The sequence below is a fragment of the Triticum urartu genome, chromosome 7 (genome assembly GCF_003073215.2).
Source record: "Triticum urartu cultivar G1812 chromosome 7, Tu2.1, whole genome shotgun sequence".
Classification (NCBI taxonomy): Eukaryota; Viridiplantae; Streptophyta; class Magnoliopsida; order Poales; family Poaceae; genus Triticum; species Triticum urartu.
The window spans coordinates 190,649,025-190,675,065 of NC_053028.1; the positions used below are offsets into that span (position 1 = coordinate 190,649,025).

Consider the following 26,041-nt stretch of genomic DNA (forward strand, 5'->3'; position numbering starts at 1 on the left):
TAGGATTGGTCCTCTCCCCCATGGATCAAATGATTTGGAAGGCTTGGGCGCCGCCAAAGGCTAAATTCTTTGCTTGGTTGGCTATCTAAGATAGAATTTGGACTGCGGATAGGCTTGCAAACCGGGGATGGTCAAACTGCGGGCTTTGCACTCTCTGCAAGAGAGATCAAGAAAGTGGACCACATCTCTTCTTCAAATGCCGATACACCATTCGGCTATGGAACTCGGTCATCGCGAAATTCGGCCTTCACCACTTGGACACTACTACTTGGCAGCTACATGATTCGGTAGAGGAGTGGTGGACAAATATAACCGGTGCCGGAGTCCCCAATAGGAAGGCTATGGCCTCTCTTACCATGCTCGTGTCATGAACCACTTGGAATGAGAGGAATGCCCGTGTTTTTCGACAGAAGAGCGCTCCGCCAACAATCTTGCTCAACTTCATCATTTGCGAGGCAAACCTTTGGGTCACTGCCGGTGCAAAGAAATTAGGGGCTATTATTTTATGCGAGTAATCACTCATGCCGTGTAAGAGTGACTTCTATAACAAACTCTCTTCTTATCTTAATTAATAGATGAGGCAAATCTTTTGCCTTCGTTTCAAAAAAAAATCTGTGCTCCCTAAGCAAAAGCAGTGCACAAATTACGCACTTAACTGAGAATCGGGACTTGAGAAGCAGCGCCACATTACTCGTCAATAATTCAGTAATCGCTTCGCCCAGAGCATCGTCACCACAGATAATAATTTGTGTCCCTAAAAAATAATCATTTGGGTGGATAAACTCAGACGCATCTATTGTGACAAACTATGTGCGTTGAAAGCTACCGGAAAGATTCCAACGAACCACTCGCACACACTATATAGAGGCCACAAGAACAAGCCTACTGAACGTCCTCAAGAAGAAGCAGAAGCTTTTAGCCCGCAACACCATGGAGTCGCTTCTTCTTCTTCTCGCAGGCTCTCTCATCTTCCCTCTTGTGACTCCTGCCAGGGAGATCACCAACGCCTGCACCTCACAAGCTAATGGTACTCCCATAATACTCAGTAATATTGGCAGTGTATTTATCTCTTCCCCAGTTAGTTTTCCGTCCATCATAGCTTTTTTATTATAGAGGTTTCCATCATCGTAGATACCATCTTGTTGCGCAGTACACAACCTAACTTGAACCGTTCATGGGACCATGATAAGTAGACGGATGGATGGCTTATGGTTGAATCAGGGCTGGATACTATGTCGTTTGTTCTTTTGGCGTTGTAGAGCTTAGACAGGCAGCATGTGGTGATAACTATATTAACCACCTTCACTAACCATGGATCGCAGGTGCCAGGTTTGTTAAATAGATTAGCATACACATTCCCAGGAACATCTATAGTATAGGAGAGTATTTGAAATTCATAACGCATATTTCTATAGAAATTCAGGCGCCAGATAGCCAGCGAACCAGATAATTAGAGAGATATCAACCGTTAAGCTACAAGAAAGTAAGCAACAGTGCTTAGGAAAAGAGAAGGTGACCACACAGAGCAAACCAAGCAGTGATAAGTGGCACGAATAGACGCTTGCGTGAACCAGCCTGACTCTCCCTTCCCATAACTGTCGACGAATCAATTCAGTTTACTCCATTTGACGGGTTTCCTCTGGCGTTGGACTTTCGGGTAGTACAATCATGGACAAATTGGTAACCTGTCAATAATTGATTAAGACTTGAAAGTTGTGATGTGGAGACAAATGAGAGGGCATGGCAACCGGTGCTCCATGGGATGGGAGCATCGTCTGTTGGTGCCTGGATGAGACCCCATTGATGAGAAGGGAGAAAGAGAAAAAAAAACAGGAGATTCCGCGACAAATTTCGGTTGCAGCTGGTGACAAAATGGATAGGGTTTTAGTACATTACGGAAGGCGTGTATAATTGATAAAATGGTTTGTGACAGAATTCATTCATAGAATGTTAGGCCAGATTCTCCTGTTTGCTAATCTGCTGACGATCCCTTTCGTTTTGTAGTTCTCCACGTCAACACCAGACCGTGACTCCGTACCAACTTATATCCAAACATCGCTGGAATGAATAACCCGACGCGTCATGGTCGTGTGCGTGCAAAGTTACGTGCAGTCCGCTGCTACCAAAATATGCAGGGCCGGACGGTTTGTACCCTACCACCGGTGAGCTAGCAATCATCGGTTGGACGGACGGACTAGCTCCATCTGAAAGCAAACCACATTTTTTTAAAATATTAGTACAGACACAAGCGCTCATATACACGCGCATATACTCATCCCTATAAACGCACACATGCACACCCTACCTTTATGAACACCTTCAAAAGACTGAGCCGGCATATCATGTTAAGATTTACAAAGTCACCATAGACGTCTCGTCGTTGACGGAAACGTCTCCTCCGACTGAATGCAATGCGAGTATCCGGATTTAAACCCTGGTGAGTGGGGATACCATACAGTCTCTCTAACCATCGAACCACAGGTTGGTTCACGAAAGCAAACCACATTGAGTAGTCAGAAAACATGGCGCCACTCTCTTAGTAAGAGTAGAGTTGGAAATTTTATAAACCATTACTATCAGTTAATCCCAGCAAACAGTAACATGTTAAGATAATGGCGTGAGTAATACTAACAAACTATACGATGGTCGTTTGTTGCAGATTTTCAGCACATGAATGGCACCGGCATGCACCTAACGCTGCACCACCCGCAGAGCCCCTGCTCGCCGGCGCCTCTGCCGTCGGACCTCCCCTTCTCCGCCGTGATCGCCCACGACGAGGCGCGCATCGCCCGCCTCGCCTCGCGCCTCGCCAAGACTCCCTCCCGCCACCCGACGTCGCTCCGCCAACAGCACCGCGAGAAGTCCTCCGGCGATAACCACCTCGCCGACTCGCTGTCCAGCTCGGTGCCGCTCGCGCCCGGCGCGTCGGTGGGCGTGGGAAACTACGTCACCCAGCTGGGCCTCGGCACGCCGGCGACCTCCTACGCCATGGTCGTCGACACGGGGTCGTCGCTCACGTGGCTCCAGTGCTCCCCCTGCGTGGTGTCGTGCCACCGGCAGGCCGGCCCGCTCTACAACCCGCGCACGTCCAGCACGTACGCCGCGGTGCCGTGCTCGGCGCCGCAGTGCGGGGAGCTGCAGGCCGCCACGCTCAACCCGTCCGCGTGCTCCGCCTCCGGCGTCTGCATCTACCAGGCCACCTACGGCGACAGCTCCTTCTCCCTCGGGTACCTCAGCAGGGACACCGTCTCCTTCGGCTCCGGCAGGTTCCCCGGCTTCTACTACGGGTGCGGCCAGGACAACGAGGGCCTCTTCGGCCGGTCGGCCGGGCTCATCGGCCTCGCGCGGAACAAGCTGTCGCTGCTCTACCAGCTCGCGCCGAGCCTCGGCGACTCTTTCTCCTACTGCCTGCCGACATCGGCGTCGACCGGGTACCTGTCCTTCGGGTCGTACAGCCCGGGACAGTACTCGTACACGCCCATGGTGTCCAGCTCGCTCGACGCCTCGCTCTACTTCGTCAGCCTCGCCAGCATGTCCGTCGCCGGGAGCCCGCTCACGGTGTCGCCGTCGGAGTACGGAAGCCTGCCGACGATCATCGACTCCGGCACGGTGATCACGCGCCTGCCCACGGCCGTGTACACGGCGCTGAGCAAGGCGCTAGGCGCAGCCATGGGCGGAGCGCCCCGCGCGCCGGCGTACTCCATCCTGGACACGTGCTTCAAGGGCCAGGCGTCAACGCTGCGCGTGCCGGCCATGGACATGGCGTTCCCCGGAGGCGCGACGCTCAAGCTGGCGCCGGGCAACGTGCTGATCGACGTGGACGAGTCCACGACGTGCCTCGCGTTCGCGGCCACCGACAGCACGGCGATCATCGGGAACACGCAGCAGCAGACGTTCAGCGTCGTCTACGACGTCGCGCAGTCCAGGATCGGCTTCGCGGCCGGCGGCTGCAGCTGAAGAATGGATGAAACGAACCGCACCTGCATCGCATGCATGGACCCAACTAGGTAAATCTGCAACCAGAGCACGCCAAGCTACTTGCAAATACAATTACACCAAAGAAGATAAACAATGTCATAAAGCAATGATGCATGTGAAATAGTACTGTGTCAAACACAGGCAGGGCAACTGCTGTGTTTGCTCTTCTTCTGTCTTTACAAGTGCTTCAACCACTGTATTGTAAATGTACAAAAAGTATTGCAATGGCCTAAAGATTTGGGATTATGGGATATGATACACTCATGACTTGTTAATGTGCGTTCTCCAACGATTCATTGATTCCCTGTTTCCATTCGACGAACAATTTCCTTATCATAAATTTTGCAACAAATGACAAATGCAGAACATTAGCCAAACTATTCAATTGGTTTGGATGTTTTGCCGCCTCCAATAATTGCTACTCTCTCTATTCATAAATATAAGATGTTTTGGATACTTTAATATGGACTACATACAGGCTGACACGAGTGAACAAGCACACTAAAACATGTCTATATACATCTGATTCAGAAAAAAGTTAAAACATCTTATGTTTGTGAACGGAGAGTACATGGATGGATGACAAGTACTTCTCGATGTGGAGGAAGCTGCCCATGATGGATGGCAAGACTGCCAGGACATGCATATATCGAAAGTGACAACAAAACAAAGATACTGATAACTAACCGGTGTTATTCTCTTCTAATAGAATTGCAATCTTCTTGATAAGCTTCGTAGAAGAAAAGGAAAAACTAACACCAATTATACGAGAAAGCACAACTAGTTTACATTTACATGCAGATAAGGACTTCGTCCATTTATAATCTGTTAATCTCTCGAGTGAAGAAGACCAAAAGCTTGTGAAGCAGCAAATTCCATGCAGAGCACAGATAGATGATCCAAGAAATCATCCTACATATAGAATAACCAGTATGCTCTCATTTCAACGGTCTGTAAATCAGCTCTTCAATGGTTCAGAAATCCCTGATGGGCATCCATTACGTCTCCAGGTCTTCACTGTTATAAGGGTACAATCAGTGTCGGGCACTAGATTGTGGGTCCTCATAAGAAAAACAGTAGCTTCCGAATTGTAACTAAATTTATGCATACATGTTATAGTAATGTTGTTCATGTGTCATACAGTATGAGTTGGTTCCGAACAAAATCCACAGAAGTAGTTCACTTCATAAAGTACACATAGCCAACCAAGAACCAACTAACGTCATATGCTAACAGCATAAAAACTCACAAGGGAAAATTCAGAGGTCTCCGTATTACACAATTGACATGATGCCTTAAATTTAAACCATGTCTGTATCGCAGAAAGTAGATGATGTAAAATGCTGCAGGATGACCAGTTCTACATGATGAGTGATTGCTATCTAGGACTAACAGATCTCGATGCCGATAAACCGATTTTATCATCTTTTGGACTAGAACCAAAAATGGAGACTAGGAATCCTTCAGAGCCAACTGGTGAGGGCTCATGTCAATGGCTGGGGCCTAACATAAATTGTTCGCCAGCATACACCACAGGACAGCTGAAAGGGACCATACGAGTCTTGATGTGGCATAATGGCAGCGGTGTGCAAGACATCCAAATGGCTTTGGGGTTTGCTTTGTCTTAGTTGGCTATGGCCTACAGATAGGATAATATGAAAGGGTTCTTTGACATTGACACATGAGCTGTGAAAGTGGAACACTTCTATGTGGTACCCACCAGGCAGCTGGCTTTGACAAGAACAATTTATGATATTCAGTTTCTTATTGTTGGATTCTTTATAAGGCTTTGACAAGAACAATAAGTGAAGGCTGCACAAAATAAAAACAAAGAGCAACAAACATGTGCTGGTTGGTGTTTCACTCTCTGATGTTGCCACATTAAACATATTTTAGGAAGGCAACTTAAGGGCCATGGTCTGAGTTTTGTGACAGAAGCCTATGTCATAATAATTTTGTCATACACAAACCAATTTAGGTTACACGGTTCAGGTTCACAGCAAAATTTGGAAGAGATGGCACTGCAGAGACCTAGACCCTTGTACCAAAAGTTGGATGAACCATGTTTCTGGAAATTACACTTAGGCCCCGCTTGGAATGTCTGTGAAATTTTACAACTGTAAATTGTTACACCTGGATATTACTGTACACCAGTAAAATACAACCGAATACATTTCCGCCTGTAATCCGCCGTCAGATTGCAACACCCAAGCGGCCCCGATGTGTCTCAGCACTGTATCATCCAACGATGATTGAAGAAATACAACAAACATCCAAAGGATGGGGAGGGGGCAGAGGTGACCGCGAGCATGGTGCGGATCTGGCCGCTTGGAGCAGGAGGAGGGAGCGAGCGGCCGCCGCTCGCCGCCGTCAACATCACGTTCAAACGGCCGCCTGCCCTTAGACCCCGCGCATATCGTGGTCGCCGGGGACCTCGCCGGCTTCGGAGCGGACGGCACCAGACAGTTCACCCAAAAGCTCAAGGTAATGGAGAAAGGTGGGCAATGCCATACCCCCCCCCCCCCCCTCACGTGTGGCTCCCTCAGGAACATGGATCAAAAGTGGGTTGCGGTTTTATTAGAGTGCCCCAAATGGTCTTCGACTTGCCTGCAATCACGTTGATAGCGCCAACGACGACTTGGGACATGTCCACGGTCATGATGACAACGGCCTAGGGTGGCGTGGAAGTCAGGATGCAAGCTGGACGGGACTACCCGCTTGGCCGCAACGCCGCCCCACAAAGTATGCCCGCTAAGCGCTGTTGGACAAACCGTATGGTCATAAGTGGGCTCAAGCGATATGGCCGCTTTGTCCGGCGGGCGCCGCAGCATCCCGCATCTCCAACTAAAACATAACTCGTACTATGAGCTCTATCCAACCGGGAGAATCCCTGAAAATTCACAGCAGTAAATGAGCAAGCCGCATCTACTGTACATGCACAGTAAACTCGCACCCTGAAAATTGCGCGGCCGGCAGCGGTCGGCAGGCAGCATTGCCTCAGGTGGCGCGGGAGATGGACTGTGTGGACGTGCAGTAGGGAAGCTGTGTTGGGACCGAGAGTATATCGACCAAAGGGGGGTGAATGGGAGATTAAAAAAATTCTTCGAATGTTTGAATTGAACCGAATCACAGCGGCGGAATAAGTTCGGTAAAGCAAAAGCTAAACATGCACTTCAGAGAAGAACAAATCTTTCGAGGAAAGATGCGATAATTGTTCGTGCATAGTAGAACATAGGTCTGACTATTACGATGGTAATCCAGTAGGTCAGCAGATATTGTAGCATGGGAAGATATATGACAACAATATAACCGATAGGAATACTAGCTAGGAAAACAGGTATAACACCGAATGAAAACAAGCTGAATAGATAGAGACAAACACAAAGAAGACCATGCTGACAAACAACCTAAGTACGAACTAAAAGGATGCGAACCGATAGAGTGAAACAGAGGAAAGCACGAAATACTAAAATAGATCAAATAAGTCTATCGACACAGAGCACGGAAGTAAACTGCTAAGGGAAAAGCAGTAAAGTAAAGTGAACAAGTGGTACTTGATGGCGACAGATGAATTTGATAGACCAGTTCGTCCTTCTACCAAAGGACTATGTCTGACTTGTGATTGAACACAAGAGCAAACATGATGCGGAGCATCCTACGGACATCACCATGTCAAGAGTCCGTTTGGCAAGTGACAAGTGCCACATCTAGTTCACATACATAAAGGCGAACCATCTCCTTTACGCGTGTTCACTTGACCCCTTCGAGGATGGTATACTACTTGACAGTTGACACCCCTCTCGTGTGCATACATAGGTATTATTAGAACTTCAGGGATGACAAGGAGTGCAAGCGCAAGGGAACGACTACACCATCCAAGGAAGTGGAGAAGGAACCGTCAAGAGGAAGGCCAAGTTCCACCAACACCGACGGGAAGATCTCGAGGAAGCCAGAAGCCAACAACACGAAGGAAGAAGACGCACCCAGGCGACCCCGTGTGCTCGGTCCCTCCTGACCCAGTGCGCACGACCCCTCCGGAGAGCTACTGGACATACTCCGCGCGCACGAGCCCAGGACCCCGTGCCCACGGTACAAGCCCGTGTGCACGGGCTAAGTCGTCAGGCCGCTGGATACCCCGTGCGCACAGGCTGCACTTACCCCGTGCACACGGGGCTGCCTGTGTGCAGCTGTTGGGCTTTGCCCATGTATTCACATTTCGCCCCTCCTTACCCCTTCATGTCTTGGACCTATATATACTGCTCCATTTAGGGATAGCTAAGAATAGATCTAGACATTAGAGCTTAGCTCATGTATCTCCCCTTATGGGATTCCGAGAGAGAGAGAAGACTCCATGGGAGTTCAAGACCTCCATTGGAGAAGATCCTTAGGGATTCAAGACCCCTTCAAGGGAAGATTCCTCCATGGAATTCAAGACCCATCTCTCCTAGAGATGTGGATGAACTACCTTGTATCTTTATTTCCCTTGTTGTCTTTGGATCTTGATGCACCTCTTGCATTGCTTGTGATTTGAGGAGTACTTGGAGTGAATCTTGTCCATTAGAGTGTTCTTCTTGTGTTTTCCCCTTGTGTTCTTGGTGTTCTTCCTCAAATCGACCTCCAATTAGGTGGCCTGATGTTCACGATTTGGAGGTGAATTTGAGGAAGAACATCAAGAACACAAGGGGAAAACACAAGAACACTCTAATGGACAAGATTCACTCCAAGTACTCCTCAAATCACAAGTAATGCAAGGGGTGCATCAAAATCCAAAGACAACAAGGGAAATAAAGATACAAGATAGTTCATCTAGATCTCTAGGAGAAATGGGTCTTGAATTCCATGGAGGAATCTTCCCTTGAAGGGGTCTTCAAATCCCTAAGGATCTTCTCCAACGGATGTCTTGAACTCCAATGGAGTCTTCTCTCTCTCAAGAGGAATCCCACAAGGGGAGATACATGAGTGAAGCTCTAATGTCTAGATCTATTCTTAGCTATCCCTAAATGGAGCAGTATATATAGGTCCAAAACATGAAGGAGTAAGGAGGGGCGAAATGTGAATACATGGGCAAAGCCCAACAGCTGCACACAGGCAGCCCCGTGTGCACAGGGTAAGTGAGCCTGTGCGCACGGGGTATCCAGCGGCCTGATGACTTAGCCCGTGCGCACGGAGTATGTCCGGCGGAGTATTGAGCCGGCGGCGATAGCATGCCATGATTGTTTATAATCCTTTATCAATTGGAAAGCGTGGGTATTTCACTAGTTATGTGTAGTCCTCCACTTGACTAGTGTCATAAAGTGAAGAAGTCAAGCAATAACTTCATTTCCTTTTCAGGGCCATAAGTTAGTATTCCCCTAGGTGGTACGTGCGTTGCTGGAAATGGTGAGATCATCAATTGTGACAACATATGGCATGGTATCATGGCTAGCAGCATGTAAGTCGTACCAGCATTCAAGACCCCAGTGGTAAAACCAATTACCGCAAGTATCTTATGATCTTTGCCGAATTCAGTTTTCCAAAAGTAAATTGGGTTGAATTTTAATTTTATAATAACTAAGATTTTGAAACTATCTTTGGAATATATAAGTCCAAATCAAGCATTCGATCAAATGTGAAATATAGAAGGGCTGGTGAGTACTAAGAGAAACCAAATTCAAAAAGTTGACTTTTTTAACAATAGGGCTGAACCCATTCACGGCTACAATAAGGAAAACAATAAGTAGAACAAAATGTTGCTCACGAGTAAAACATGGTATGAACTATATAAGTTTGCTACTGCAAACCATAATTTATTCATTTGACATTATCTTGACTTCACCGACGGTATAGTAACTAATCTTACAAAAGTAAATTCTAATCTGAAAACATCAATCTTATGTATGCTATAATCTACTCGTTGAGATCCAGGTAAGAGCTTACCAGTTTCCATTTGAGAGGCTTCCTTTGCAGCAGATAACCCAAGTTGATTTTTCAGTATTGAAGCAACAAGCAAGCCCATCTCTCTCAAAAAGTTCAACTCATCTCCTCCACCATCAGCATCCACTACTACCTTAAATCTTCAAACCATAAACTTTACTAACTCTCAATGTGAGCATCCCATAAATATGTTTATGGTACTTGATTCCTCATAGGTATTGCTCCTCTGGGTTCATGGTACTCCAGCAGTATAATAGCTCTTGAACTACTAATTGTCCCTTTTTCCATTTTATGAGATAGCATGAGAACCCTACACAAGGGCTATTGCAAAATTACAAGTCACGCGTAATGGTTGTAAGGCAATGTACAACAGATTCTAAAAGAGAAGAAGGTCACTTATTCTTAGGATCCTAAAAGCAGTGCAATGAAACTAGGGGTTTTATCATTTATGCCACTAAGTTTCAACTGCTCAAAAATGACATCGCTGCATTAGGCGCATGCTAAAAAATGCCACTAGACACCATTACTGTCAGCTCAAAGCCTGTTTCCCATGATATATGACCAAAATAACCATGGACCAAAATGTCAGCTCTCCCTCTATCTCACTACAATAAAGTGTGGGTCCCACTCGACCCCCAACAACGTTCTTATTTTCCTCTAAAATTATTTGCTTGCTTACTCATGACAAGTGGGGCCCACACTTATCATTGTGAAATAGAGAGAGCTGACATATGGGTCTAGGGGTACTTTGGTCATATAACATGGTCAACGGGTTTGACCTGACAGTAACGGTGTCTAATGACATTTTTGAGCAAGCATCTAATGGAACGATGGCATTTTTTAGGTGTATAATGGCATTTTTGAGCAAGCATCTCACAAAACGATAGCATTTTTAGCAGTTGTAACTTCTACTGGCAAAACTTAGTGGGACACAACTAGTGGCATACATGATAAAAACCCATGAAACTAATCATACCAATATAATCAAGCTGAACAGAAAAAACTAGCTTTTTACTCACTACCAGCCCTATGAAGATCAAATGCTGACAACGTTGATGTTCAAGTAACAACAGAACTTTCATTAAATGGATATATCAAATCTAAGACCACATCAAGACACAAACAAAGAACATTTGTACCAAGTACCTACCAACTACCCAGACTAGTAATTTTAAGCATAATACCCCTGAATATGCTACCGCTCTTTTTCTACCTGATTCTGAGCATTGAAGCGCTGTTTAATTCCTATTGTAATCTATCTAAGGGAAAGCTTCTCAATTCAGTATGAATATTAAGCTCTGCATCTAAGGGCATGTTTGGCTGCCATCCATAAATTAACTCAATTTTGTGCCACAGGTGGATGCGATCATACTAGCACTAAAGCACCGGATCCCATCAGAACTCCGAAGTTAAGCGTGCTTGGGCGAGAGTAGTACTAGGATGGGTGACCTCCTGGGAAGTCCTCGTGTTGCATTTCTTTAAAGAAACTCCGCCTATGTTGTCTCAACATAGCCGGTCCCAAGCCCAGGTAAAGGAGGAGGGTTGTGATAGGCTTGGCGAGCCAACGTAAAAACTCAGCCACTCTTATGGAGATGAAACCCAAAAGATTTTTGTTGTTGTTGTTGTGCCACAGGTACGGCAAGTGGCAGTTTTGTGGCGATCAAATTGGTCACCACACTTGTGGCAAAACTTGGGTAAATAAAGGTCTATGATAGGTGGGGTATAAATACAATGTTAGACAAGTGTGGAACGCCACAAATGTGGCTGCTACCAAACGTTTCTTGCACCTGCCAAACATTTGGAAGAGTGAAAAAAAAACATGACATAAGTTTTTAGGGTAGCGAGATCTTCTCAAACCTTCATTGCGGAAAGAATATGAGATGTCAATTGAGGAAGAAGGCAATTCAATCGGTATCTGAGCTAGTTGTGAGGTCATCCACAGCAGAGTCTTCATTACTGATTTGCTCAGAAATAGCCCCTTCACGCTTCTTAAATAAAGCAACATGCTTCTGGTAATCTTCAAGCTCCTGTTCCAGCTGCTCAATAAATTTACTGGTATGTTCAAGAGACTGTTCATACCTATATTTCTCCAAGGCCTGTGGACATGGGAGTATAGATACATGATGTCAAGTCAACTGAACAAACTAAACGATAGTATGCTCAGATAGAAAAGGAGTACCATGAGAACAAGCAGATTTGTCGGTATAGGACTAGTGATGATTACCTTCTGCTTAGAAAGAGTATCAGGAGGTGACATAACCTTTGGCTGCACATAATTCTTTCCACGATAAAAGATAATGGTATTATTAGGTTTAATATCAATAACTGTCCCTTTGCTGAGCCTCGCCAGCTCCTCTGCGTACTCATACACTTGCCCAGGTCGACAGGGCTTGCAGACTACTTGCATAGTCTCATGCTTCTTCCAGTGGAGGTGCATGTTGAGAACCACACCACCAAACACCCCTCTCCTCCCAACAGGAACATAGTTCTTTTTCTTCTCCCCAGTCCGTTTCAGATAGAACTTCTCCTCCTCGGTCAGAATCTCAGGGTCGTGAACCGGCTCTGGAGCCCTCGGGGCCTCGTACTTCCTGAGTTTCTCAATCAGCCATTCTTCTTTCCTCTTGGCCTGAATTCATATGAGAAATTGACAATGCAGCACTTCAGCATTTCTCATCAACTATACATACGAAAGGGAACAGAGTGGTAATATATAACATGCTAAAACCAAGCAACCTTTCCGAGCTTGTATCTTATCCTGACTTCGGGGTTGGGCGATTTCATCTTCTTTTTGGCCTTGAGGCGGAACCACTTGAGCTGGTTGACCTTGGACTTCTTGGACATCTTCTTCTTCGCCGGCGGCTGATTCTGCACTCCATTCTGCTTCGTGTCCAGATCTCCGACCGAGAACCGCGCAAAGCCACCGTCCGTGTTCAGCGTCACCGCCGTGCTCCGGTGCCTTACCGGCGAGAGAAACCACCATCTCCGCGCAGCTCCCGCGCATCCATCAACCCCCAGGGAAGGCCGGAACAGCGGGCAGGGGCGTGGGGGATTTGCGCCGTGGAATCGCATCCAAGCATCGCTGGTTAGGAGGCAACAGATAAATCAAACCCAAAATACAAGATGGCGATGGAGGCATTAATAGGAGGAGTGGCGATGAACCGTGGAGAGCGTAGAGCGACGGCGGGGTGCAGAGTCCGGCGGCCAAGGAGCCGGGGGACGAGGGACGCCATGGCGGACCGAGCAGTGAAGGCGCTCCGGTCGCCGGACACCCGAGGTGTTCAGTTAGGGCCAACTGGGTTTGTTTGTGTGTTTGGGCTAGCAGGGCCTGTGGTTGGTTGGTAAAACCTTGGATGGGCTTATAATGGGCCACACGTCTGCTACACAGAACATGGGCCGGAGATCGTCGGCCCGAAACTCAAAATTACACTCGGCCACCGTCCGATCACGAATCGGCGGTTGCCCAATCTCCTGCTGCGCAGAGCGGTTGCGGCCCAGCCAGGCCCGCGTTTTGGTGGGACTTTTGTCTCCTTCCTTCCTGCCGCCGCTATCCGTCGTCGTCCAGGTGGGGAATGCCGCGGGGGGACACGAGGCGCGCCGCTCGTGTCCCTCCTCCTCGCCCCGCCACGACAGCGCCTCGACCTCGGCGCCTCCCCGTCCTCATCAACGCCACGCGCCAAATGCTATCCCCCCGCCGCCTGCCGCTCGTCGCATTGCTCCCCTCTTCGTCCGATCGGTCCGGTGGCCATGGGTACGATTTTCTGCTGCAACTTTTCGTTTTCTGTACTTTTACTTTGATCTTCGAGCGCACGTCGAGTCCTCGTTGCTCCTTGCTGCAAAGAATTTCGCCGTATTTTTGGGGTTAATTTAAGTGTATGTGCTTTTAGCCCTCCTTTTCGTTTCGTCGTTGTGGTTCGTAATTCGGCGACTTAGGGGATCGGCTCTCACGTCATTTTGTAGGCAGTTCATGGAATCAGTTTAACTAAATCAGGCACTTTTGATGATTATGTGTGCAGCTACCAGCAGCAGCAACAGCAATCCATTCAGCTTCGCGTTGAGGGGGCTCCGAGACCGTGAGGGTGGCGATTGTGGCAGCTACTACAGCATCCCCGACCTAGGCGATCAGCGAATAGGTATTGCTGGGTTGGACAAAATAACATTTCACATAGAAATTAATGATGCTTCCACGAGAGAACCGGCCGCTAGCTCGGTGGCTAGATCTTGCCGTGGTAAACTCGCACACCCCGCGTTCGAATCCACGCGTGAAATCCACTGAAATGTTTGGACAAAACAGCATTTCACATACGACTAATGCTTCCGCAACCACGCTAACGGTCAAACCGCTTCATACAAATAATGCTTCCACGACCACGCTAACGGTCAAACCGGTTTGTTATTCGGACAGTAACACGTGCTTGTATAAACTGCATGAAAATAAATATGCCATAATAAAGGGGGTAGAATATATCGTCGCATGCAAGAATGGCATGCAGGGCCAGGCGCATGTTACATGTGGGTTGTGGCTATAGTTGTGTAATAATGATATTCTCTAAGTTTTCTGTTTTAGCGTTTGTACCCTAGGCTTTTCTTTTTACAACAATTCCATTGCAGTTTTATTATAGCAAAATGTCCATTTTTAACCGTGAGCTATGGTGCTGGGTCCAACATAAGCTCTGAACTATGAAACCGTCTATGTCAAACACTGAACTTCTAAAATCATTTAAACTGAACCCTTCCTTGGTTTTCTATAATGTTTTCTTAATTTCTGGTTTCCAAAAAATGTAAAACAGTTGATATATGCAGTAAATGTTATGATATTATATCATGCAAAAATATATTTTACGAAATGAGAATAGATAAACAGAGTCCTGTTTTGTTACAGAGGACAAATACTCAGATGTTTGGATGAAAATTTGCAGTTTCTCAGTCTTCCATACTTCAAAGCTTTCTGAAGTTTCATAGGTGCAAAACCACCCTAAATATTGCGGGAAGGCTTGAAGGGTGGTTGGTCTCCAAGGGTTACCAATAATCTGAAACAATTCATGCCTAAGGGAAATGCTATAAAGTGAGAACCATTAAAACTTCATCATACAGTATAACTATTTGTGTTCTATACAAAAAAAAACACAAGAGATAAAGGAATTTGTCTTTTCACTTTTACACAGGACACATATATTCATCCTGTTGATTGAATTTTTCGCAGATTATCATTTCAGAGCACTCTCTACCCCTATGAAATTTATAATTTTTTAGAATCCTATAATACAAAATCAACTATCAAGTATCTATGTCTCAGGTTAAATGGTTTCATAAAGTTCGGTGTTTATTATAAACAGGTTGTATAGTTAAGGGTTCAAGTTGGACCAAACAACATATTTGCAAATATATTGAACATCATAAGAAAATGTTTGTCAAAGCTGCATTTAGGAACTGTGAAGGAAGTACATCACCTATTAGAGTGCTTGGTGATGCCTTCTCCAGATAAACTGCCATACACCATTCGTGTTCTTCTTGAATCTGCGGTGCGTAATTGTGACGAGTTCCAAATAACCAAGGAGGATGTAGAGAAGATCATGGGCTGGGAGAAGACCTCCCTGGAGCAAGTTGAAATACCATTCAAACCCTCACGTGTGATACTTCAGGTACGTCTGTACAAGGATCTAACATTAGCTGATTTCCCATATAAAACTCTTTGCATGCAGTGTTTTCTAATGATACCTCGGCTTAGGATTTTACCGGTGTGCCTGTCCTTGTTGACTTTGCAAGCATGCGCGACGCAATGTTGGAATTAGGTGGCAATCCTGATAAGATTAACCCGATGGTATTAAATTATTTCCTATACTATATTAATTTAGCCAGAGCGTATTTCCTTTCACATATTCTTTGTAATTAATATACAGTTCCGTATTTCTGCTTTTAGGTTCCAGCAGACCTTGTAATTGATCACTCAGTAACTGCTAATGTGGTGAGGTCACAAAATGCGATACAGGCCAATATGGAACTGGAATTCGAGAGAAACAAGGAACGGTTCGCCTTCCTTAAATGGGGGTCTTCTGCATTTCACAATATGCTTATCATACCTCCTGGTTCTGGTATTGTTCATCAGGTGAAAGGAATAACATCAAGAGTTCTCTTTTTTTATGTTTGAACTCTTATCTTATGTTATCTAGTGTAGGTAAATCTTGAGTATCTTGCCAGAGTTGTTTTCAACAGAGATGGCCTTCTTTATCCCGATAGTGTTCTGGGGACTGATTCCCACACTACAATGATTAATGGACTGGGTGTTGTTGGTTGGGGGGTTGGAGGGATTGATGCTGAGGCAGCTATGCTTGGTCAGGTACATGCTCAAATTCTTTTGGCCTTGACATGTGCTTGCATATGCAATTTCCTGGAAAACAGTATGCTGAGTGATATTTGCCTGTTTCTTGTGCTAGTTTTTCAGTTTGAAACAATTTGTCGCAGGGACCAAATCAAGTATGATGTTTATAATTGTTTGACTATTGCAACTAAAACTATTGCATAAATGGTGCAAGGACCCTGTTTTGCATGTTTTGCCAGTAATCAGCATAACATTTTATTCCATTATCACCATACTTAATATAAAAGCATGATTGTTACTACAGAAGGAATTAAAAGTTATTAGCAACCTGGTAATCTGTAATATGGAACACATAAATTGCTTCCTATCAGAGTCTAGAGATAGTGCCTTTAGCTGATTCTTCGCAAAGATAGTGCCTTTAGCTGATTCTTGATGTTATGTTCGGAGCTCGAACCACCTTCAGGCAGATAGTTTTATTTGATCGGGAGCACAGGGTTACAAGAGATTAAATTATCAATTTTATTCATATATGTGCATTTGCACGTGCACGATTACTAGTTATCAATAAAACAATTAATTTTAGTCTAGGTAGTTGTTTGGAACATGTAAATGATCCTGTCAGTCTGTTGCTGCAGTTTTGATGAACATTAAATGTTCAGCGACTACCGAGCCATGAATTGATAGTACATGAGAACAAAATTTCCCCACAAGCTCAGTGAATGCTTTATATATTTACCTCTTCTATATTTTGTCCGCAGCCCATGAGCATGGTATTACCTGGTGTCGTTGGATTCAAGCTACATGGAACACTAAGGGATGGGGTCACAGCAACTGATCTAGTTCTCACGGTTACCCAAATGCTTCGGAAACATGGTGTTGTTGGAAAGTTTGTGGAGTTCTATGGTATTTTATTGTCTAGATCATTGGCAGATATCCTTTGTCCTGTCACAAACAGTTAGCAGCTATTATCAGGGACTTAGCTTTGTTACTGTGTAAGTGTAGGCCGAGGTATGGAAGAGCTTGCATTGGCTGATAGAACAACAATTGCAAATATGGCACCAGAGTATGGAGCAACTGTTGGTTTCTTTCTAGTTGACCATATCACCTTAGAATATCTTAAAATGACTGGAAGAGAAGATGAAACTGTGAGTATAATGGTTGTTTGTTCTTTCAAAATGACTTTGCTACATATACATTGCTATGCTTTGCAGATGCTGTTTGGAACAAAAACGTACACTAGTATATCCATGTCCTGATGGTTAACATAATTTCTACTGAGAACTACGTTCTTATTCGGTAATGCTGAATGCTTTGACCATGTAGGTATCAACAATAGAGGCATATCTACGTGCAAACAAAATGTTTGTGGATTACAATGAAGTAAGTTTAATTCTTCACTGTTATGAATATAGTGAACACCATGCAGGAATATTGACTGCGTATTCCATTATGATTTTAGCCTAAAATAGAACCGACATATTCATCATACATAGAATTGGATCTGGGAGATGTTGAGCCATGTATTTCTGGTCCGAAGAGGTAATTTATCCTGTTATGTTGTGGTATACTTCCATTCTCTTACATGGTTTTAATACAAGCTCTTCTTGCAGACCTCATGATCGAGTCACCTTAAAAGACATGAAGACAGACTGGCATGCATGTCTGGAAAATAAAATTGGTTTCAAGGTGCGTCGATCATCAGACAAATAAATTTGTTTGCTCATACTAATTGAAGGGATCTTGATGCCTAGATTATATATTTAAGTCTATTAATTCCAAGTGGTTGAGGTGTTGCGCAAGAGAGCAAACATAATATATCAAAACTTACGTTAGACGTTCGTTACAGCCTATAAGTGTGCCTCTTGTCCTGTCTTTGCAAACAAATTCCAGAATTCTGGTCTCAAGTCTGTATTCATAAAAAGTTCATGGGCTGTGCTGATACATTTGAAAATTACCAATTTTTCTCATTTTCCAATAGCTTCATGCGTTGACTAACATCCATGGTATTTTTAGGTCATAAGATATGTTGAGTGTGTTTGCTTTATCTAATGTAACTATTCTCTTGAGAAGACAGAAGCAAGGATGATTCATTCTATTTATTTCAGGGTTATGGTATCCCAAAAGATTTGCAAAATAGAGTGGTGAAGTTTGATTTTCATGGGCGAACTGCAGAGCTTAAACATGGGACTGTTGTCATAGCTGCTATCACAAGCTGCACAAACACCTCAAACCCCACCGTTATGATTGCTTCTGGGTTGGTTGCAAAGAAAGCTTACGAGTTGGGCCTCGAGGTCAGCACTTAGTTAATTATGATCAATAGTTTATAGTTACTGTAGGTGTGCATCTTCCTTCCCTGCCCTTTGGCTAGTCAGGGTACTCAATTGCCTTCTTCTGTTTGGTAAGGTCAAACCATGGATTAAAACAAGTCTTGCCCCTGGGTCAGGAGTTGTTACCAAATATCTGCTTAGGAGGTATGTTTCTACATGTCACTTAATTCATCATATGCCCCTTATTGTTGTTCCTGCAATCCGGCCTGGATGCAATTATGTATTGTAACCTCCAATCATACTGATCGTGGATGCAATATAACATTTTCAGTGGTTTGCTGAAGTACTTGAGCGACCTGGGTTTCAATCTAGTTGGGTATGGCTGTACTACCTGTATCGGAAATTCAGGTGATCTTGATCAAATCGTTGCAGATGAAATTACAGAAAATGGTACTATCTTCTTGCATGTGCCTCTTCACTCCTTTCAAAGTATCATATTGAAGACACTAGTATAATTTTTTATCTTTTTGTTAGACATCATCGCGGTTGCTGTTCTTTCTGGAAACCGTAACTTTGAAGGGCGGATACATCCATTAACTCAAGCTAATTATCTTGCTTCTCCTCCTCTAGTCGTTGTATATGCTCTTGCTGGCACTGTAAGTGGAAATATTGTAAATGTTTGCAATGATGCTTTCCAGCTAACGTAAAAATATGTAACTTATAGGGTATTTTGTTATGTATGTTTTGCTATTAATATCCATTAGCATAGTGGTTGTTTTGTATAGTTAAATCATGTTGCCAATTAGAAACTGTTATAATAGAAAAAGAAAAGTGGATCCTGTTCCCCAAAACGGTATGGATTCTTATGTTTAGAGTGTCGTGTTTAGGTTGATATCAATTTTGAAGAGGAGCCAATTGGAACTGGAAAGGGCAACAGACCAATTTTCCTAAGGGACATCTGGCCATCTAGCGAGGAAGTATCAGAAGTAAGTAAGTTTTCTTGGAAAGCAATTGATGCACATCACATTGCAAAGGTTGAATAGGCAGCATTCACATATGCACCTTTGCTCAAACAAGATTCAATTTAGCAATGGAGCTGCACTCCTGTTGGACATTGGCGCTTCTAACTGTTAGAGACACACTCGGGTATCACCCTTATACACACGGGTGCTACCCTTGTACTATATATATACAAGAGGTGGAATACCACAAATATCCTAACACACACAGACACACACAACATATCCAGACACACTTGGGTATCACATTCATACGCACGGGTACTGCCCTCACTACGTCTAACACAAACGACGTACATGAACTTATTCAATGGTGATTCTAATTGTTGTGTGCTGACAATGCAAATCACAGATTGTGCATTCCAATGTCTTGGTTGATATGTTCAAAAGTACTTATGAGGTAATCACGAAAGGCAATCCCATGTGGAATCAACTGGTGGTTCCAACTACAGATGTTTACTCTTGGGACCCTAATTCAACCTACATTCGTGAGCCTCCTTTCTTTAAAGGCATGAGTATGGATCTACCTGGGCCTCATAGTATAAAGGATGCCTACTGCTTGTTGAGCTTTGGTGACTGTGTAACGACAGATCATATTTCACCAGCTGGGAGCATTCACAAGGATAGCCCAGCTGCCAAGTATCTCGTTGGCCATTCTGTGAAGCACAGGGATTTTAATTCGTATGGCAGCCGTCGCGGAAACTATGAAGTAATGATGAGGGGAACCTTCGGCAATATTCGGATTGTCAACAAGCTTTTGGACGGTGAACCTGGACCAAAAACAATTCACATTCCAACAAGAGAGAAGCTTTATGTCTATGATGCTGCCATGGTTAGTTCCTTTGCACAAAAAGACTGGTCTTGGTTTTTTCCACTGTCCATAATTCCCATATTCATGAATTAGTTGATGGCTATTTCTCCTGCTGCAAAAGTTTTTAAAACTTTCTATTTGTGAAAAAGAGCAGTTGTGCTACTCATGTTTCTTCTTTTCTCCATACTATTGATAGAGGTATAAGAATGATGGGCAAGACACAATTGTATTGGCGGGTTCTGAATATGGGACTGGAAGTTCGAGGGACTGGGATGCAAAAGGCACTATGTTGCTGGTAAATATTTTAGTACAGAAGTTTCGTGCCTTGCACGTCCTCACTTTGTAGGCTCATGGAATAATGTGTCGCCGCAGGGAGTTAAGGCTGTAATTGCCAAAAGTTTCGAAAGAATCCATCGAAGCAATTTAGTCGGGATGGGTGTAATTCCTCTGTGCTTCAAGTCTGGAGAAGATATGGACTCAATTGGTTTGACTGGACAAGAACAATACACTATTCATCTTCCAAGCAGTGTTCATGAAATGCAGCCCGGCCAGGATATTGTTGTTACCACAAGCACACGAAAATCGTTTACATGTACGCTTCGCTTTGACACAGAGGTAAATGGAACCTTTACTTATTACTCCTTCCGTTTCCCTGAAAGCTGTAATATTAGACATAGATATGATCTCTAAAACACAACTTTTACTAATAAAATATCATAATATATTTATTAAATCCAATAACAAATTACAAAGTACTTCTCAGAATATACTGCATATAATTTTCAAGTATCTAATCCTCTAGGAGCCTTTAATTTTCTGTAAACTAATTTCCTTTTAAGGATGCTAACTAGTGCTGCTTCTGTCTGCAAGGAATGTGAAATTGAGAAGTAAATTATATGATATATATTCTGGAGTTGTTCCTGTACTGAGAATACTTCATGCCATCTAAAACCAACCTTCTCTCTTTTGCTGCATCTATTTGTGCCCTATTATTGACGCCACATTAGGTCGACGTTTGATCATATAAAAGATACTGAGATAAACATAACTCAGGAAATTCTTGAAATATATTATGAAACTATAGAATATATTTATAAGAAATGTACAAAAGAAAGAAAACTGTTTAAATCTATATTTTCAATATCGTGTGAGAATTTATGCTAACAACCATTTCGAGATCTTTTAGGTTTCCACTCTAGCCAACCCAACTTGTTTGGGACTGCTAACTTTCACGCACCCCTATCCATGGCTATTCTTTGGTGATATTCCGGTCCTTCAGGTCCCTCTTTATGGACTCCTCCCATGTCAAGTTTTGTCTACCCTGAGCCGGTCCCAAGCCCAGATAAAGGAGGAGGGTTGTGATAGGCTTGGCGAGCCATCATCAAAATTCAGCCACTATTATGGAGATGAAACCCAAAAGAACTTCGTGTGAGAATTTATGCTAACGAAAAAATACTTCAATCTTCCTGAGCTTTAATGCAATGTCTTCAACATTTCCTTATTTATAACATCTTAGGATGCAGTAGAACGTTGATTTTTGTATGATCAAATTTCATTTCTAATGAAATATGCACAGTTTAGTAGACAGGCTGTATGATATCGCATTATTTTTATTATATATAATTTCTTCAAGTAGTATGCATACAGAATTTAAGGTTTTTCCTTAAACATGATTTTGCAGGTGGAACTGTCTTACTTTGATCATGGGGGAATACTACAATATGTTATGCGAAAACTTATCAATTCAGCATGTTAGTGTCTTCGAGAGCACGTTTGCATGGGAAATTAAAGCATGAGGTCCAGAACTTTCTTCTTTTGGCGTTTCCTTGTATATATTAATTATGTCCTGTAGTATGAATTTTATGATGCCTTTTGTCTTAGCTTTGAAATAAGGTGATTACAATAAACAACCGATGTTCAAGCATGATTTGTATGTACCTGACTATCCTTTAGCATGCATGTGAGATCGGATAATAAAGAATACGTCACATGATAATACTCATTATGTTCATTTGCAGGTTCTTATTTATTTGACTTTACAACTGCACCATATTAATGAATATTATAATAGAATTATATTTTTGCATTATGCAGTAGTTTTTAGAAATCAGTAAGAATGTATATATGCTGTTCATTGGTCGATAAATCAAGTGTACTAGCCTTTAAAAATGATATAGTCTGGAATTAATTTACTGCAAGCACGATTCTACTATTTGGAAACTTTAGTGTGGAACTAATTCTGATCCATAGACGCAAACTAAAATTTACTATTCAATCTTACTAGTATATATAGTATTGTTAGTGTGTCATGGTGGCGAATTTACCTGTGTTCACATGACATATTTTCTGCTGGGTATTGTTGGCAAGTATAGCTTTGGAGAGACATTATATAATATTGTTGTGAAAGTACAAGATTCTCTCAAGATACATGGTAATTTGCTTGCCTACAGAATGGCTTTATTTATTCCTTCTTTTTCCTAAAACACACAAAAGGTATGTGTTTGTTCTATTCCTTTTCTGGAGCCATGGCATTGAGGTCAATGTCAAATGGCCTGCGCCTACCTCCATCCGCAAGGGGCGGCGCTACCGACGAAGAGCCACCATCCTCCTTCTCAGTGTGCTGCCTCTTGGACGATCCTCCAGCCTCCTGCCTGGATAGCCACCCCTGGTTGAACAGCTTGGTGTAGCGTTCCATAAGCAGTTCTCTGGTGGACATGAACATGCCACCACCTTGCCTGGGTTCCTCGCCGCCACCTTTGGTTCCCTGCCTGTTTGGGTTCTGGCCTTTCTGGCTCTGATGTGCCTCCCATGCTGGTTTCATGCTGCTGGTTACCAGCCTGTTTAGACTCCGGTCTATCTGGTGCTGATGTGCCTCCCATGCTGCTGCTGCTTGCTCATTCTGGGCCTGGATCCTCTTGTCCTTGTTGTGCGCAGCCATGTGCCCGCCCAGAGCTTGATGTGTGGGGAATTCTGCCTTGCATTGCTTGCATGTGTAAGAACGCTTGACCATGCTTGCACTGGGCACCTTCTCCTTTCTACGTGCCTCTGTGCTTTCTTTGGACTTCTTCCTCCCCTTCTTCCTTGGTACCTCGACATTGCCATGTTCGTTGCGGACTACCGCATCTCCTGCCATCACTGCAACAGAACCATGGTGCTCGTTTGGGAGCATCACGTCATCTCCTGCCATCTCTGCAAGGGAACTGCCTTGTTCGCTATGGTGCACCGCATCATCTCCTGGCATCTCAGCAACTGAGGTGCCATGTTTATCACCGAGCACGACATCAACTCCTGCCATCTCCGCAAGGGAACTGCCTTGTTCGCTACGGTGCACCACATCATCTTCTGCCATCACCGCAACAGAACCGTGGTGCTCGTTCGGGAGCACCACGTCAGCTCCTGCCATCTCCGCAAGGGAACTGCCTTGTTCGCTACGGTAGACCGCATCATCTCCTGGCATCTCAGCAACTGAGGTACCATGTTTATCACTGAGCACGACATCATTTCCTGCCATCTCAGCAACTGAGGTGCTATTTTTATCACCGAGCACGACATCATTTCCTGCCATCTCAGCAACTGAGGTGCCATGTTTATCACCCAGCACGACATCATGTACTGCCATCTCCACAAGGGAACTGCCTTGTTCGCTACGGTGCACCGCATCATCTCCTGGCATCTCAGCAACAGAGGTGCCATGTTTATCACCGAGCACGGCATCATCTACTGCCATCTCCACAAGGGAACTGCCTTGTTCGCTACGGTGCACCACATCATCTCCTAGCATCTCAGCAACAGAGGTGCCATGTCTATCACCGAGCACGACACCATCTCCTGCTTTGTTCCTTACCAAATCTTCTTCAGGAACATCTAGTTCGCTGGACTCACGCTTTCTCTTGTGAGACTGATCCTGCGCTACCCCATCACCACGTTGCTTAAGCGTGAGCATCACGTAAGCCATCATTACTTCAAATCTACTTAATTCGGGATCACGCTGGCTGTACCTGGCCACGCGACTGCTGTCGTTGGCAGGTGGCAACAGATTACCGTTGCGGCTCAGCAGTGGCGACAGATTACCGTTGCGGCTCGGCAGTTGCGACAGTTTAGCGTTGCTGCTCGGCAGTGGCGACAGTTTACCGTTGCGGCTCGGCAGTGGCTTGGGCCTGGCAGGTGGTTTGTAGCCTTTGCTTGGACGGCTTTTGAGATGACCAGAACCCTTTTTGTACCCCCTATTGGGATGGCTTCGGAGATGACCGAACATGGACTTGTCGTTCCTGAAGAGCTTCCCGCACTCGGGGCACGGCACGTCGGCACTGCTCCCATGCAATTCATAGTTGTTGCTGCTAGGCTCAACTTGAGCACCTTGTTTAACGATGAGCATCAGATCATCTCCGTCTTCCTCTTCTTCGCCTAGAGGCCCTTCTTCTTCAACAGATCTGTCGGGATCTCTTGAATATCCATCACCGGATAGCAGTTCGTCTTCATCTTCTTTTGGGTATCTGTCACCGGATGAGAAGGCTTCGTCACCAAGGAAGCCCTCTTGGGTGAAGGCATCAGCAGGAGCAGTGAAGCCCTCTTGGGTGAAGGCGGCAGCGGGGGGGCTGCTGAGCTCGTCGCCGGCATTGCTGGACATGACGCTGCTGCTGCTGGGTCGCCCGATCGGATCTTGACACAAAAATTCGTCTCCAATCCGGGCAGCAGCAGCAGCAACGACCAGCTGGCGGTTGCTGCCTGCGGCCGCGGGCAAGCAGAGAGAGGCAGCCTGCAGCAGCAGCACCAGCGACAAGAGCAGGACGCAGAGCAGGCCGCTCCGCTTACTCATGTAGAGACGGATCAGAGGAGGAGGCGGAGCGAGGGAGGGGAGGGGATGGGTTCGGTGGCTGGGTGGGGAGACGAAGGCGATGGCTGCTTAGCTGGGCGCTGCGGTGGAGAAGTGGGAGAGGGATAGCCGCCGGCGCTTCGGGTGGCAAGGAGCAGGAACGGACGCATATATATGATGAACGAACGCGTTCCTTCCTCGGTCGGTAGTAATGGTGGTGGGAACTGGCAAGCGCAAATCCTTATCTGGGAGACGAGGAGGAAGCCCACCGCGGCGAGTAGGTTGTGATCATGGCTCTCTTTTTTAGGAATAAAAACGGCTCCGATCTGATTTTGATCGGTTGCTATTTCTGTTTCTTCTGCTCAAATCGTCGTGGCGGGGCGTCGGGAATTCGGGTGGGTGGCCGCGGCGTGCCCCCCCGCCCCCCCGGCCTGCCCATTAAACGCTGGCGATACACATCCTGCTAAAGTATTTAGTGTACTCGATTAATGAGTTGCCTTGCATGCATGCATATACGGGGGAGTGCAGCTCCCCGCCGGCCCCGGACGGCCTGGCTGGGTATCCGTCGCTTCTCGGGGTTTTTATTGCTTGTAATAATGACTTTATGTAAAGCTCCTTTGCTCTCTCTATCTGCTTATTATTACGAGTTACTATTATCTTCGGGATATCGAGTTCCTCGAGAGCACCAGCGATGTTGTTTGTTTGCGTATGGTGTGGTAGCTGCCAAGGGCGCGCGCATGCAAGCGGGAGGTTGTAGCCGCTGTTTGCCTTTGACCACCAGGAATGCCCAAGGAGCCACTGGCATATGCTCTTTGGTTTGACTTTCGATCGCCGTATAGATATTCATTGGCATATATATAGATATTCATTGGCATATATATGTAGGCATTAATTGCAAGATATGGCCAATTGTGTAGTGGTTTT

General features: G+C 45.0%; 4 protein-coding genes and 1 non-coding gene across 11 annotated transcripts; 3 read left to right on the plus strand and 2 right to left on the minus strand.

Moving 5' to 3' along the window:
* Nucleotides 1-877: 877 nt before the first annotated feature.
* LOC125521470 (aspartyl protease family protein At5g10770-like) lies at nt 878-4,236 on the plus strand. Of its 2 annotated transcripts, XM_048686520.1 has the most exons (3): nt 900-1,027; nt 2,005-2,162; nt 2,660-4,236. In XM_048686520.1, exon 3 carries the CDS (start codon nt 2,671-2,673, stop codon nt 3,955-3,957), a length of 1,287 nt encoding a protein of 428 aa, XP_048542477.1. In that variant the 5' UTR covers nt 900-1,027; nt 2,005-2,162; nt 2,660-2,670; the 3' UTR covers nt 3,958-4,236. The 2 variants fall into 2 exon arrangements, with proteins under 2 accessions (XP_048542476.1, XP_048542477.1); XM_048686519.1 differs by lacking the exon at nt 2,005-2,162 and having other exon boundaries at nt 878-1,027.
* Nucleotides 4,237-4,508: 272 nt separating this feature from the next.
* Nucleotides 4,509-13,204, minus strand: LOC125521471 (uncharacterized CRM domain-containing protein At3g25440, chloroplastic). Of its 6 annotated transcripts, none has more exons than XR_007289300.1 (6): nt 13,051-13,204; nt 12,625-12,970; nt 12,116-12,517; nt 11,749-11,987; nt 9,895-10,201; nt 4,509-4,990 (listed from the first exon to the last, which is right to left on the minus strand). XR_007289300.1 is itself a non-coding variant. In XM_048686522.1 (5 exons), exons 1-4 carry the CDS (start codon nt 13,119-13,121, stop codon nt 11,796-11,798), a joined length of 1,011 nt encoding a protein of 336 aa, XP_048542479.1. In that variant the 5' UTR covers nt 13,122-13,204; the 3' UTR covers nt 4,509-4,995; nt 11,749-11,795. The 6 variants fall into 6 exon arrangements, 2 of the variants coding, with proteins under 2 accessions (XP_048542479.1, XP_048542478.1); XR_007289298.1 differs by having other exon boundaries at nt 4,509-4,995; XR_007289299.1 differs by having other exon boundaries at nt 4,509-4,995; nt 9,895-10,212.
* Nucleotides 11,250-11,368, plus strand: LOC125526067. Its single transcript, XR_007291535.1, has one exon. It is a non-coding gene; the product is annotated as a 5S ribosomal RNA (ribosomal RNA).
* Nucleotides 13,205-13,453: 249 nt separating the features above from the next.
* Nucleotides 13,454-22,300, plus strand: LOC125521472 (aconitate hydratase, cytoplasmic-like). The gene is made up of 20 exons (XM_048686523.1): nt 13,454-13,639; nt 13,905-14,021; nt 15,370-15,530; nt 15,617-15,709; nt 15,809-15,994; nt 16,064-16,225; nt 16,966-17,110; nt 17,210-17,352; nt 17,531-17,587; nt 17,667-17,746; nt 17,818-17,893; nt 18,313-18,498; nt 18,611-18,678; nt 18,806-18,924; nt 19,009-19,130; nt 19,362-19,460; nt 19,846-20,325; nt 20,501-20,599; nt 20,677-20,919; nt 21,986-22,300. The coding sequence occupies exons 1-20, from the start codon at nt 13,636-13,638 to the stop codon at nt 22,058-22,060; spliced, it is 2,715 nt and encodes a 904-aa protein (XP_048542480.1). The 5' UTR covers nt 13,454-13,635; the 3' UTR covers nt 22,061-22,300.
* Nucleotides 22,301-22,671: 371 nt separating this feature from the next.
* On the minus strand, nt 22,672-25,533 carry LOC125521473. The gene has a single exon (XM_048686524.1). The coding sequence runs from the start codon at nt 25,118-25,120 to the stop codon at nt 22,811-22,813; it is 2,310 nt and encodes a 769-aa protein (XP_048542481.1). The 5' UTR covers nt 25,121-25,533; the 3' UTR covers nt 22,672-22,810.
* Nucleotides 25,534-26,041: the final 508 nt, after the last annotated feature.